General features: G+C 44.4%; 1 protein-coding gene across 1 annotated transcript; it reads right to left on the bottom strand.

Moving 5' to 3' along the window:
* Positions 1-12,390: 12,390 nt before the first annotated feature.
* FOXB2 (forkhead box B2) lies at positions 12,391-13,443 on the bottom strand. The gene has a single exon (XM_068928732.1). The coding sequence runs from the start codon at positions 13,441-13,443 to the stop codon at positions 12,391-12,393; it is 1,053 nt and encodes a 350-aa protein (XP_068784833.1).
* Between the last annotated feature and the right edge of the window lie 322 nt (positions 13,444-13,765).

Below are 13,765 nucleotides of genomic sequence, written 5' to 3'. Positions count from 1 at the left end.
GCTAGGGTCCAGGTGCAGGGGGGAAGTTTTCAGCAAGGCATTGGGGATATCTCAGAGAAGCCAAAGACTTGTACATTAAGCCATAATCTTCCCAAACGTGCTAAAAGGTTGTGTATAGGCTTTGGAAGCTTTGTCCTACCAATTAATATGTTAAATCTTTCTTTTAAATGAAGAATGTTATTATGCATGTGGCTGGATAGGTCTTTAATGACAGTTTAACCTGTTTCACCTATTTATAGGGAAATCTGCATCAGGATATAGAAGGAAAGAAACAGGGAATACTAAAATATAGTGTCATCTAAGACTACAATGTGATCGTATCTTGTTAACTTCCATACACTTTATATTGCATTTCTGATACATCTGGTAATTACCGCCTATATATTACAAAGGGATTTGGATTATAAGGGAAAAGGAAGGCCTTTTTTATACTTTAAAACTTTCTCCTCTCAGTGGGGAATTCTTCTTAAATTTAAATATTCTGTCATGTGATGAAATGATCTGCTCTGCATCAGACAAGTCTCAGGACTTGCCTGAGACCAATATAACCTTTCACCCTGTAAAGAGGTACAGATTCACTGTCTCACACAGAAGGCTTTTGTTTTAATGTGTGCATCTCCAAAACACGTGCCCTTTGAAGTTCTTGCTCTTAAAACAGTGAAAAAACTATCATGGGCCTAGGCAGTCTCTTGAAAGGTCAAAATGAGCGCTTCTGTCCAGCTTAAATTGCATGCTGATGCCAAAAGATTTCGTAACTATCAGATACTAATGAGAATGCTTGGTCTTTATGCAATCTGTGATTCTGCTGTACAGTCCTCTTTGCTCTGTGTTGTCAGACTATGATGCATATTCACTTACAAAAGAGATACAGATAGCAGTTTTTTGAACTAGACCAATTACATGCAAAAAACGGGTCATAGGTGTCAATACGTCTGATATTCCCTATAGTCTCAGTTGCAATATTGGACATATTGCAAGAGATTTGTTACGTTCAATTCTTCTCTAAAGGTAAGAGGAGTTTTCTCAGTGTTGTATTTACAATGACTTTAAAATAATGTAACTATTGTTGGTATTACTAGTGTTAATATACTTTAAAATTGCATACTTCCAGAGAAAGAGATACATCTTTATAGAAAGATTGGAATGAGTGTTTTCCCTTTGGATTACGATAGCGAATTGCATTCTATTATTCAACAGTCTGATTTTATACTGGTTGTATATATATGTTCCTTATAAGTATCCTTGTTTAATTTGTTCTTTTTATAGTTACAGTCAGATACATACAATTTGTAACTCCTACCTAGCTATATGTATTACTTGTGAAATCATCTCTAATTTTTCCTACTGAGTTCATTTCATTAAATGTATTCTACCTTTTTGATTTGTAAAATGTTTATCATTGGATACTTACTTGAATGGAAAGCTTGATTACTGCAAGTTTCATGGAAGAGCTATCGGTAACATCTTTGCCAAATGAGTCCTTGGCAGCCAATACAGTTTTGAATGTTTCTTCATGATGCTGGACACACAAATCAGTGCTAATTCTATAGGCAGGTAGTGCATTAATTACATTTCACATGGATTCATAAAACATGAGAATATGAGTCTTTTTGCAATGGTCTTGCTGCTATGATACATCACTTGTGTCAAGTCAGTCTTAGAGGTGGATATTTTCTTCTGGTCTAGCTTTTGGGCAGAACAGTGATATTGAAGTGCCTGGATGACTACAAAGAAAGGTTTTCATTACTTGATGATGGTGGGAAGGCCCTCATAGAAGATTTTCGGGATGTTAAAAGGGGAGCAACCTTAATCCTGCAAGAGGCCCTTGAGGCTTCTTTTAGCATTTGCAGCTCTGGGTGGTCCAGCTGAATCCTTTGTGGTCATTAGGGTCCCTCTAAGCATTTTGATGACAATGCAATTTGTGGAAATTCTTGGGAAGAGGGCCTGCTAGAATATTTAACAAGCTCTCAGCATCCTTCACTGCTTCTATGTTGCTTTCATTTCCGACCTTCCACTCTATCAAAAATTGAAACAATGCATTGAAAACATTGTTTACGAGATACAGAAGACAACAGGAAGTTTTGGTAAGCAGAATAATTGCGAATAAGTAGAGAATTGCTTAGCCACGAAGAGCTGGTTACTGTCAGTGCTAAAGCTGAAATCAGCTGCCTAATTAGTTTAGGTGAAAAAACAACAAAAAGCTGACCTCCATCCATACTTGGGACCAGACACTGCCATCTGCCAGCACCAGAACCTCATGCACAATGATACAGTTCTTCCAGGGGACTGAAACTCAGTGTCCCTTGGAAAAGGGATAATGCTAATTAGAAACCACAAAGCTCAAAGGGGTGGGTAAAACTGATTAGCTGGCTTAACTCAGTAAGAAAATTAAAATATTTGGCTCAGATGAGACTCAAAGGAAACAGGAAATTTGTCTGAATTTCTCCTAGTCTCTGAGGTTGTGCTGGGCCCAAGAATTATTTTCAGGAGAATGCCAGTGGATTTTTCTGAATAGGACAGGTACTGCAACTACCCCAGACTTTTATCAAGACAAGACTTTCTTTCGTAAGACTTTAGTTGTTTTCAGCTGTACATATCTAAGAACAGAATTAAATGGAAATATCCAAATGAAAGGCTCCCTCCATGAAAGAGAAGAGGAGCTTGCAAGCAGAGCTTGGAATAATATTCATGAGATTTAGATCCAGTCTCTGACTCTACCACAAGCTTCCTAACCAAATTAGTTTTTCCTTCTGTCTGTTCTCCACCTGTAAGATAAGACAATAATGCTTTTTTTCTTCTTCCTTTATCTATGTTCAACACCTAGCATGACAAAACCTTGATCGTGACTGGATCCACCAGTTTCACGAGTGAGCAGGCTGAAGAAATGTACTTCTTGCCTACCTTGCAGATTCTCAAGAAATGAAAATGGCGTGGGTGTATATTATTTTGACCTATTCCTTGGTTATGCTGGATGCTTTTCATTAAGGAGATCCTGGAGCGTTTTCATGATTTGGGCTGGTGGGCCAGAACGAAAAATGGTCCTGTAAGCATAGCAAAAGTATTGAAACATTGGGAAACCATTGAAAGGTCTCTGAATGCCCTTGCTGTATTGGGCTGAAGTAACTAAACCCTTTCATTAAACCCACCAGAAAGACTGAACAGAAAACATGTGAATTTCTACCCTTCCTCTTACGCTTTCTTTGGCTTTTATCTTATTACTGGGGGATTATCGCCTGGATGTCAGTACCACAATTAAATATTTGCTCAGAAATTTTAAACTTGAAGAGACATCACATGTAGGAAAACTTTATCAGCAAGAATAAAGATGAATTGTATGAGTCCCCTTCAGGAAGCCCTAGTTAATTTCTGTTGAGTAAAAGTCGTTGAATGTCCCTTACATATTTATTTTAGGAGCCCAGTATTTACTCTTCCACAGCTTGTGAATCTTTTTTCTTTAATAGGCCAGCTCATGCACGAATCTGTTTCTTTTGATGTGTCATCGGCAGATATTACAGAGTTTTCAAAATGACCCTCCAAAATTTTGAGACTTGCAGTATTATGTTTCACCAAGTATAGGCAATCTTGGGAACTTTCTCTGGAAATTTCCAACATTTTTGCACTACATTCTCAGTGTAATTTTGATGTTTTAGTTCAGGGGTTCTTTCAACAGCATCAACAGCATTGTTACAAAGAAAAGTGTAAGTAAGTAAAAGTGAAATTTCCTTTAAAATGAATTCTGCTTATCAATCCTATGTTTTTAGTAATGCTTATCAATAGAAAATATATCTGATAGGCAGCTAGGATGGCCCTACCTTGAAGGTGAAACTGATTTTTTTTCAAGATGTGTCAGTACGGTTTCTTTGACTTACCTATATCCTTGTTAATTGATAACAAAGTCCAGAGATTTTGTTTTCCTTCACTGAATCATGTAAAAATAAATTATATTATAATGCTACAGATTGAAGAAAAGACACAATCCAAAGAGATCTCTGGGTATCAGACTGGCAGGGTGATAGTGTTCAGATTTGGAGGAGCCACATCCTACCCGGGAGAAGAAAGTGCAAGCTGAGCAGAGGTTTTGCAGCTACCCTATATACTAAAACGATCGTGCTAGAGGCATGTGCCCTTAGCAGCCAGAAGGCTGTCATTAGTGGCCAATCCCATCCTGCCTTCCTTGGCATGAATGCCATAAGATTCCTGGCGCCCCACTTCCAGGACTGTCAGAAGACTGCTGCTAATCACAAGATGCCTCTCTGATGGCATCAAATTACTGCCACTAGTGTGGCACTATTCTCTATGGCCAGCTACATTGGACACAGTTCCAGGTGGCAATTTTAATTTTCTAATTTTTTAATCAGAGGAATGTAGCTGATGTCAGCAGTTTTCCAATTCCTGGTCGGAAAGGATATGTGTTTGCAACACTTTCCAGGGGTGACTAGGAAAAGCAAATCTGTTGGCAGCAGGCTAAATTCTCTATGAAGAATTCTTCTTGTCACTGAAGAAATTTTAGAGTTTCAGTAGCTGAAAAAGGCCCAAACCTCCAATCTTTTTTTTAATCTAACAGTTTCTCACAATGGATAGACAATTGGTTACCAGATTGGTTCTCCAGGAGAACTCAGCAGGGATTTACTATCAGACTCGGAAGAACATGGGCTGTGGGGTGGATACTTGTGAAGTTAGTACCACAGAGCTGGAGACTTGTTCAGAAATGAAGAAAATTCAGTGCAGGAAGGAGAAAAAGTACTATGCAAGGAAAGAAGAAATGGGATCGATAATAGAATTGACAGAAGTAAGTTAAAGGTGATAGGAGTATCTGGAACCTTTCATTTTCTTTCTTGTCCATCATTCATACTCCTGCACACTGAATGATTTTTTTCTCATTTATTGCAAAAGGGAATCCTCTGAGCAGTTTCTAACTGGCAAGTCTCCTGAGATTCTTTTGTCACTACACCTAAATTGCATAAACTTACATGTCATATTACTTAATTTCACATTATTTTTATGTATGGTCAGCTCCTGTTTGAGGTTCATGTCCTCCTCTATTTACGCTGTGATTTTTCCAGGCACCACAATACAAACTCCTTTACTGACCCTCGTTCAATATTCAGTCTATTGCACTACTTTTATTTACACTGGAAATCAGTTGTCAGAGAACAGCACGAAGCTATTCTGTCATATCTTGCTTGTGATAAATGCAAGTTGCATTTATCTTATTTTATTCTTATATCTGTTATTTTTTCCTTCAAAATTTGTTGTCCTTCAAAATAAAGTCAGTCTAATAGGCTAATTTTTTCCTCATATTTTTCCCCCCATTTCTTCTGAAGGTTTGCAGATGAAAAAAAATCTGGAAAAATCTGAAACGGTATTCCTTTTGATACCCATATTTTCAACCTAGTAGGAGGCAGTGACTGAGTTAGGGCACAAATTCTGGATTTTTAAAAAGGCTTGTAAACAAGTTATATTTAAAAATATTAGAGGCCCACTGAGGACCTCAACAGATGTTAACTTTTTCGTAGGTATATACCCTACTGTAACTTCATTTTGAAGATGTATCATAGTCATAATTTTTTTGTTTTATCATTATCACTGCTGTGAATAACTGAAGAAGAAGCAGTTAAATCAATTCCCTTCCTATGCCTGGTCTTGCAACGCCTATTCATGTAAAAACAATAAATTGTGTTTTATGATAATCAGCCAGCCACATACCGTGTTACACCACCTTTTCTTTGACGCTTACATGTAGCAGGAATATATTTCATTAGTGCTAATAATAGTCAGATGTAAGCACCTAACAATTACAGTCATACATTTTATTGAGCATAGGAGATATCACAATAATTTGCATATTTACTAATCTGACATGGTTCAAATTCTTATCAACTATAGATAAAAGACTACAAGACTTAAAGAGAAGTCTAATTTCAATGCTCAGGAGGGAATAAATCCAAATCATACATCCCACATAAAACAGTTGGTTAATAAAACACAAACAACTGTTACAATCACATTACAAAGTTCTCTTACATGTGTCCCAGCAAACGACTATTTTCCAACAACAGGTACAGGCAGATTTTATTAGTACATGAAAAATTCATTTTTATCCTTTCTTTCTGCACTTTTGTTCAAAATTAATCACTGATTGAGCTTCAGATTGTTCAATACCTATAAATCATCATGATAGGAAAACCCTCATCCAAACTGTGAATTTCCTGTGCGCTATGCAGAGTTAAAATGTGTGGTGTTTTTTCTTAGAGAGAAGACTGATAATATATAAGAATTAGCCACCTTTAGCAGTAAAAAGCATTGGACTCGGAAAGAGCATAGTATTATGGAAAGAAGTTAATATTGTGGAAAGAGGGAGGTCTATGTCCTAGAGAACTCTATAAACTTGCAATAATTGCAAGGCTCCTCAGATCTCCCTTTACCTAAGAATTTATTCAGTGAGTTACACTGGCATTCAGCTAAAAATCTACTTTTTTTTTCACCAGTAAGTGTATGTGATGAATTGGTAGAGTATATAGCTGTGTTTACTTTTTGGGTTGACTACTTTAAGGAGACTTTCTGGATTTAAAAGAGAGGTGTCCTTGGTCCCTAAGGTTGTTTCAAAGGCTGTTAATGCCTATTATCCAATAATTATTTAACGCAAGATAAATAATACAAGCAGTCTTCAGAGTACGGGCTTACACCTTTCTTCCTGGTCTTTCACCTTAAAAACACGTTTCTGGATCTCACTGAAAATGAGTACCTCTTCCAGTGCAGATTAAGCATCCATGTAAACTGTAGAGACAGAATCACAAGATTCTGGGTTCTATTATGGGTGTCAAGTGCATTAAAATAAAGCTTTTAAAGCTCTGTGAAACTGAGCAGTAGGTCCCGTTCTTTATAGGTCCTGATAATTTTTTCCTTCAAAAGTAAATGATTCATTTTCACTGGCCCTGTAACCAGAGAAGAAGGTACAGATACAAGTAATACACTGGCACCTCTATTGATGATTAACGCAGCATGGATGCTGCGGACATGTATGGGAAAGGCATGTCTGGTGTTACAGGCTCCAGAGCACAGCTATTTGGAGTTGCTCCTCCATCTTCCAGGAGCTAAATAGCATCTTCTATGCTAAATCTATCTATCAGGGATGTTAGCATATTACGGAAAGGGCTCTCAGTCTCTCATGCTGACGCTTTCTAACAGTTAAAATTAATCTCACCCAAAATAAGCAAATTAATCTGGTAAGGTATTCTCCTTGGAAAGAGGAACTTGGCCTTTTCTGAACCATGTAAAATACATTTCATGTAAAACATATAAGCAGTCAGTCATAAGAGGAAGGTGTAGGTTCTTTGTATCTGCATCTCTACATCCACCTGAGATGACTATTCTCACATATCACAGAGAAACAACTTTAAAGAGGTGCTTTGGTTTAAGACACTTGATTACATATAGAAGTCATGGATCCCAATCCCTTCTCCAACTTACAAATGAGACCAAATCCTCATTAGATTTGCTTTTCTTCACAGCTAATGGCTACTGAGCCAACATTTTCACAGAATTATCTACCACAACTCCGTAATAATAATAAACTCAGGACCTATCATTATGTATGTGAAATTGTGATTATTTTCCCCGTGCTTCTAGGTTCACATATGTCAACAGTGAATGTCACCTTCCATTTCATTACTCTGTCACTCAGAGGGCAGTCTTTCTGCTACTCCAAATAGTCAGCTATTCTTTTTCATCAATCTGAATGCTTAGTAGCATCAGTAAACATCTGTCACTTCACTATCATCCCCTCAGCTTTTACACAAGATGATTATTAATTTTTGGGATAGCCAACACTGGTCCATGTGGTACTCTGCTGTAACAACTGACCATTTATTCCTGTCCTTCCTTTCCTATTTCCATCTGTTTTGTGCGTTCTCCAATGGCTATTGCACTCTGCCTTTACATTGGTAAAGCACCCAGATCCTGTGGCTTATTTGAGGCTTCGTGAAGCTGATGTTTGTTGCTACAAAAAGACATAACTTCACTAAAAGGAGACTGTGACTCTTCTTCTCCATATGCCATTTTAGAGTTGACCGGGATTGGTACACAGATAAAAATTTGAATTCTCTTTAGCTAGAGTGATCTTGAACTCAGATTTCCATTGAATGTACTTAGATGAATGCTGTAACCAGTATGCTGTCTTACATAGGCAATACAGTGACCACACTGTATGAGCAAAGAGGGACGGCTATTGATTCTTTAAACAAATAAATAACAAACATATGGATCTTGAAGAACAGATCCTAAAAGAAGCATGGCATCTACCTACAGACCCCAGAAAGGTAAATGTTAAAGGGAGGTGAACTTTAAAACACCTTCTTCTCCTTGATATTTCTTGTTAGATTTAAACAGATCCTGGCCTAACATTCAGGTTTTTTAGATCAACGTGCTGAGGCACTCAATTCTCTTCTTTTGCTGGCATCTAACTAGATTTCTGATTGTGCTTTAAGGGTTAGGGGCTTGTAGTCAACATGTTTTAGTATTCAGGACAGAGGTGTCTAAAATTGTACCTGGTTTATCTAACTAAAGCTGGTTCATCTAACTATATGTTCAGCAAAAATTTAACATTTCTGGGATGTCCATAGTCCCCTATGGAAATTCACTTCTCAAAACTGAGACCCTTACAGATTTCAACTACCTACAGGGGTGAGTATAGCTTAAACTAATGAATATGAATATTTCTTTATGAGTGAAGATTTAAAACAAAGTCTTGAAACAGAGGGAAAAACTTGATTCCCATGAACATCAGAGGCAGAATTCCGAGCAGATTTCCCAAATTAATTTCTTGCCTGATAGAATTTAGGAAGGGATCAATGGAGGCAGAATTTCAGAGAAAAAATTGGTAGTTACACTGTGGCAGGTATCACTGAGATCAGAATATATAGACTGAAAGAGTTATCATGTTTCAGATCATAGAACACTTTTAATTCTAAAAGCCTTACTTCATTTACATTTCTTTTATTGACTTCTGTGTCCTGTGAACTGATAATACACTACTGCACCCTAATTAGGAATAGATTGCCATAGGTAGAAATAGTAGTCACCACATTAGCCACAAAAAATCTGAAATAGAGTGAGCTGGGATCGGCTCCTTTCCTTAGGCCTCCATGCTTCTAACACTAACTTTTACTTTGCTACTCGGGCTATCTGATAATCCCAGGATTAATCATGCTTGTCCTGCTTGCATTTGTTTTTTCTGCTTGCATCCACCCCATTTGCACCCACCCGGTAAAGGCTCAGCTGCCTTTCTTTGCAGAACACACACTCTCACTTTATTTGGAAGGCAAGCAGTTTCTGTATGCGGTGTACTGGTGTATTAGATAGGCAAAATCTTGTAGTTAGCAGTTTATGGTCTAGCAAGTCTATGGGTCTTTAAGTCTCTGGGTAGAGCTTGTTTCCCCCATTTGATTTATCCAATAAAAACCTTATTCTTCACCAGTTTACCCCTACTTTTTCATTTGGAGGAGAGGGTACTATTTAATTTTCTATGCTTTGTACCATCGTGTGTTTTTGAGCAACACTGGTATTGTTTTTGTTTATACATTAGGACTGTTGATTGCTGCTACACAATTTGTATAACATTGCAAAGATTGTGTTTAGAGATTGATTTCTTAAAGATGAAGAGAAATTTATAATCTATTTAGAAAATATTTCTCAGTTAGTTACTTCACCTTTTTCCTCCGTTGGGCTGGAATTATCAGGTCATTCTGACACGTTTAATTTTCATTGCATGAACTGTGAGAAAGACCATCGTCCTTTTGGTCCCGTGCAGCGTGGGCATCTGCCTTGGGAACTGCTCTAAATCCTCTGGGGGAGTGACCCATGGCCTAAACTCCCTTCTTGCACAAACTGCGGCTTCTCCCCACAGCACGCATTTATCCTCCAAACATCTCTGTGAGCCGTCATCTGAGGATGCCGGACCGGGGCTCAGCCGAGCCCCCTGAGCCCACCTCAGCTGCAGCCAGACACCGTCCAGGCACCACGGCAGCCCGGCGCTCCGCCCGCCTCCCCCCGAGCCGGGCGCCCTTCCCCGACGGGCGGGCGCCCGGGACCTCCGCGGCCTCCCCCGCGGGCGGGGGGTGGGGAGAAGGGGAGTGAAGAGATTGGGCTCGTCGGCCCCCAGCGCCGCCACCTCCTTAAACTGAACACAATTCCCGCGCGGAGAAATTTAGAAGATCGTCCAAAATCTTCTACGTTCTCCAGAAATGGTTCCCAAGATTGACTTCCACTTCTTTTCGCCGTTCGGGCTTCCCGTTTCCTGTGCCCCCTAGACCATTTTGAGGGGAAAACCCGGCTTCCTAAAGGTGCTTCAGAAAGCACCTTTACTGCCCTCAGAGCGGTGGAATATATTTAAGTATATCGAGCGATAAATAATTAGCGCAATTCGCGATTCGAGGGACTGCGTTCTTTAAAACCAACTAGTTTTTCGACACAGAAATATCGACTTGGGTTCCTGCCTAAAATGGAAGTCAGTGGGTAAAGGAAATGCCAAGAACTGAGTTTTCGTAATTTCCTTCGGAACTGAATTCTTGCTCGGTTTATCTGGCTGCAAAACTTGAGGCGATTGCCTTTCCAGTCCAATTTCCAAACCATGATAGAGACCTGTGCCTCGTTAGGTGATTAATAGTAGTTTTTTGCAGCGCTAGGAGAGTTATAATTTTGGAAATTAATCGATAACCCTCTCTGTAGAGCAGAGGGAATAATTCCAGTAGAATTTCAAGTGATCCAAAAGCGTGCATTGAGAAGACTTTGGACAGCCGGCACCTGAGAAGGCAACAGGTTTGCTTTTTCTAGCTGCAATTTCTCTGGATGGAGGTCCACCAGGGCGGACGAGTCTATCATGGGGTGCCCTTCCGCTAGGGAGGGCGGTCTGGCACCGGGGGCGCGGCGGATCCGGCTGCATGAGGCGGGTAAATCACAGTCAGCCTCTGCGACCCCGGCACCCAGCGAAACCCGTGCCAAAACCGCCCTTGCCTCCAGCGGGGTCGGGATCCGAGCCAGTGTCCTCTCCTCAGTCCCGACCTCCGGCTGTTCACTTTTCAGCGGCAGGTGGAAGCGAGTCGGAGGATCTCTCCGGTAGCCTCTTTACCTCTATGAGGTTTTTTTTTTTCTCTTTTCCCACTCCGGTTTTGTCGCCGAAAGAAACTTGAAGTACTTCTGTGTGTTTGCGGGGGCGCAAACGAGCACGAGTTTCTCGGGGCAACTCAACCGGTGTTAAGTGCGAGTATTTTAAATAGCAGCACCAGCAGAAGCAAATGAATATATGGGCTTTAATGAGCATTGGTGTACAGCAGGGCAGACAGGGTACGGCAGCAATCACTCACAAACCAGCCGGGACTCATCAGCCAGAGCATCGCTCTCTGACTTCTGATCCCTCTGCTTCATGCAGTTCTCCCGTTTGTTGAAAGGTTAATTTCAGTAAAGTGCTTTTCCCGAATAATTTTTTAAACGTTTTTATGTTTTCCCCCCATCCAGCAGGTTGTAAAGTTCACACTCACGTGGAAAAAAACACGCCAAGCAACACATATAAAATAGCGATATCTGTGAGTGGTGAGAGGTGATGTGAGAAGCATAGCCTACGAATCGCAGGGTTGGATTTATTTTGAGAAGAAGCTAGGGAAATCAGACCCATTTACAGCTTCAGAGGCCAGGTGACACTTCAGTCCGTCCTAAGGTGTTGCCCTCCAGCTTGAAATACTGAGATGGGATGTAAAAGTAGGAGGGGGTAGGACAGGATATGGTTAGTTAAAAGAGCCCTTCGACGTCAGTGCCGTTGTCATTTAAATTCCCACTAATTAATTGAGCTGTTTAGAGCTTCCTCTTTAAATCGCGAGCATTACAGTTCCTGACGCCCCGCAGCTCGCCGCGGCCCAGGGGAACCGCTTTGGCCTCCCCTTCCGGAGCAGGATCTCTAGGACCGCAGGGCAGAGGATTCCTGCTCCTCGGCGGAGGGGGAAGAGCAGAGCTCGGCGGAGATGTTACCCTCCTCCTTGCCTGCGCCCAGCCCCGGCAGCCTGCAGCCCCGCTCCCGCTCCCGCGGAGGGGAGGAGGCCGCGGGAGGGCTGCTCCGCGGGGCCGGGGCTGCGCGGCCGCCCCTACGCTCTCGCCTCTCGGCCCCTTTCCCTGAGCCGGCCCCGGCTACGGCTTTTCACATCACCTCTCGGCCACCCAAGGTATTTAACGACGATAAAAGCTCTTACCTGCGACCTGGCTCTCAGATAATCTGATTGTACACGATATAAACACAGACACCAGCAGGGATATAGTCTTAAACCGGCGGGGTTCCCGTGTCCCTACCTCCTCTCCCCGGGGAGCCCCGGGTCTCCCGCCTCCTCCCCCCCCCCGCCCCCCCGCTTAGGAGTGCACCAGGACAGAGTGGAGGGAGCCCTTGCCCTCGGCGGGGTTGCTCGCGGTCTGCTCCAGCAGCGAGGCGGAGGCCGGAGAAGCGGCGGGGCAGATCTGCGAGGCGGCGACGGTCAGGGCGGGCAGGGCCGAGGCGGCGGGCATCGCCGGCGCCGGCTTGATGGGCACGGGCACGGCGGGCATGGTCTGTGCCGGCGGGTGGCAGAGCGCCTTCACGGGCACCCCGAAGGGTCCGTAGTCGGGGGACACGGGCACGCCGGCCACCGAGTCCATCACCCCGACGTGCGGCCACATGGAGCTCACCACGCTGCCGAGCTGGCTGGGCACCGGGTAGCCCAGGTGGTGCATCACCGAGGCGAGCGGCAGCCCGCCGGCCTGGAGCACGCCCTTGTAATCTCTGCCGATGATATTCTCGATGGCGAAGGGGTGCTTGAAGCCCGAGGGCTGGCCGCTGCCGTAGGGCGAGAAGGGCGGCAGCCTGCCCACGGCCACGGCGGCGGCGGCGGCGGCGGCGGCGGCGGCCACGGCCGCCTCGGAGCCCGCCAGCCCCGGCACCTTGCCCGCGGGCGGCGGCGGCGGCGGCGGCGGCGGTGGCGGCGGGTGGAAGTAGTGCACCATGTGCGGGGCGGGCGCCGGGGGCTTGCCGGGGCCGCCGCCGCCCGCCCCGCCGCCGCCGCCGCCGCCGCCGGGCAGGTGGTGCTCGGGCCGCAGGACCTTGAAGCGCTTGCGGCGGCGCAGGAAGCTGCCGTTTTCAAACATGTCCCCGCAGTCCGGGTGCAGCGCCCAGAAGCTGCCCTTGCCCGGCTGGTCGGGGCGGCGCGGGATCTTGATGAAGCAGTCGTTGAAGGAGAGGTTGTGGCGGAGGGAGTTTTGCCAGCGCTGTGTGTGCTCCCGGTAGTAGGGGAACCGCTCCATGATGAACTTGTAGATGTCGCTCAGCGGCAGCATCTTCTCGGCCGAGTGCTGGATGGCCATGGCCGTCAGGGAGATGTAGGAGTAAGGTGGCTTCTGGTCGCTGTACGAGCTCTTCCCCGGCCTGGGCATCGCCGCCCTCCCGCAGCCCTCTCGCGGCCGCACGCCCCCACCGCGCCGCGCCGCGCCGGGCGCCGCTGTGCCCCGCGCACGGCGGCCTCGGGGAGCTGGCGACGGCTGTGCCCTGCCCAGCCGCCGCCTCTACATCCTGGGCACCGCCCGGCCGGCCCACGCGCGACCGCGCCGCCCGCCCTGCCGGGACAGCGGCAGGCGGTGGGTTTCCGCGCAAGGCTGCCTCAGACGGCCCCGGCCCGCGGGATGCGCTCGCCTCGCTTCTCCGCCGCTTGCCGGAGAGGGAGCTGCCGGCCCGGCCGGGCGGGAGCGGGGGACGCGG

Source organism: Struthio camelus, chromosome Z, assembly GCF_040807025.1.
Source record: "Struthio camelus isolate bStrCam1 chromosome Z, bStrCam1.hap1, whole genome shotgun sequence".
Classification (NCBI taxonomy): domain Eukaryota; kingdom Metazoa; phylum Chordata; class Aves; order Struthioniformes; family Struthionidae; genus Struthio; species Struthio camelus.
This window is presented reverse-complemented; position numbering and strand designations above follow the sequence as displayed.

Coding starts and splice junctions, on each gene's coding strand:
- FOXB2 (XM_068928732.1), bottom strand. CDS start 13,443: ATGCCCAGGCCGGGGAAGAGCTCGTACAGCGACCAGAAGCCACCTTAC.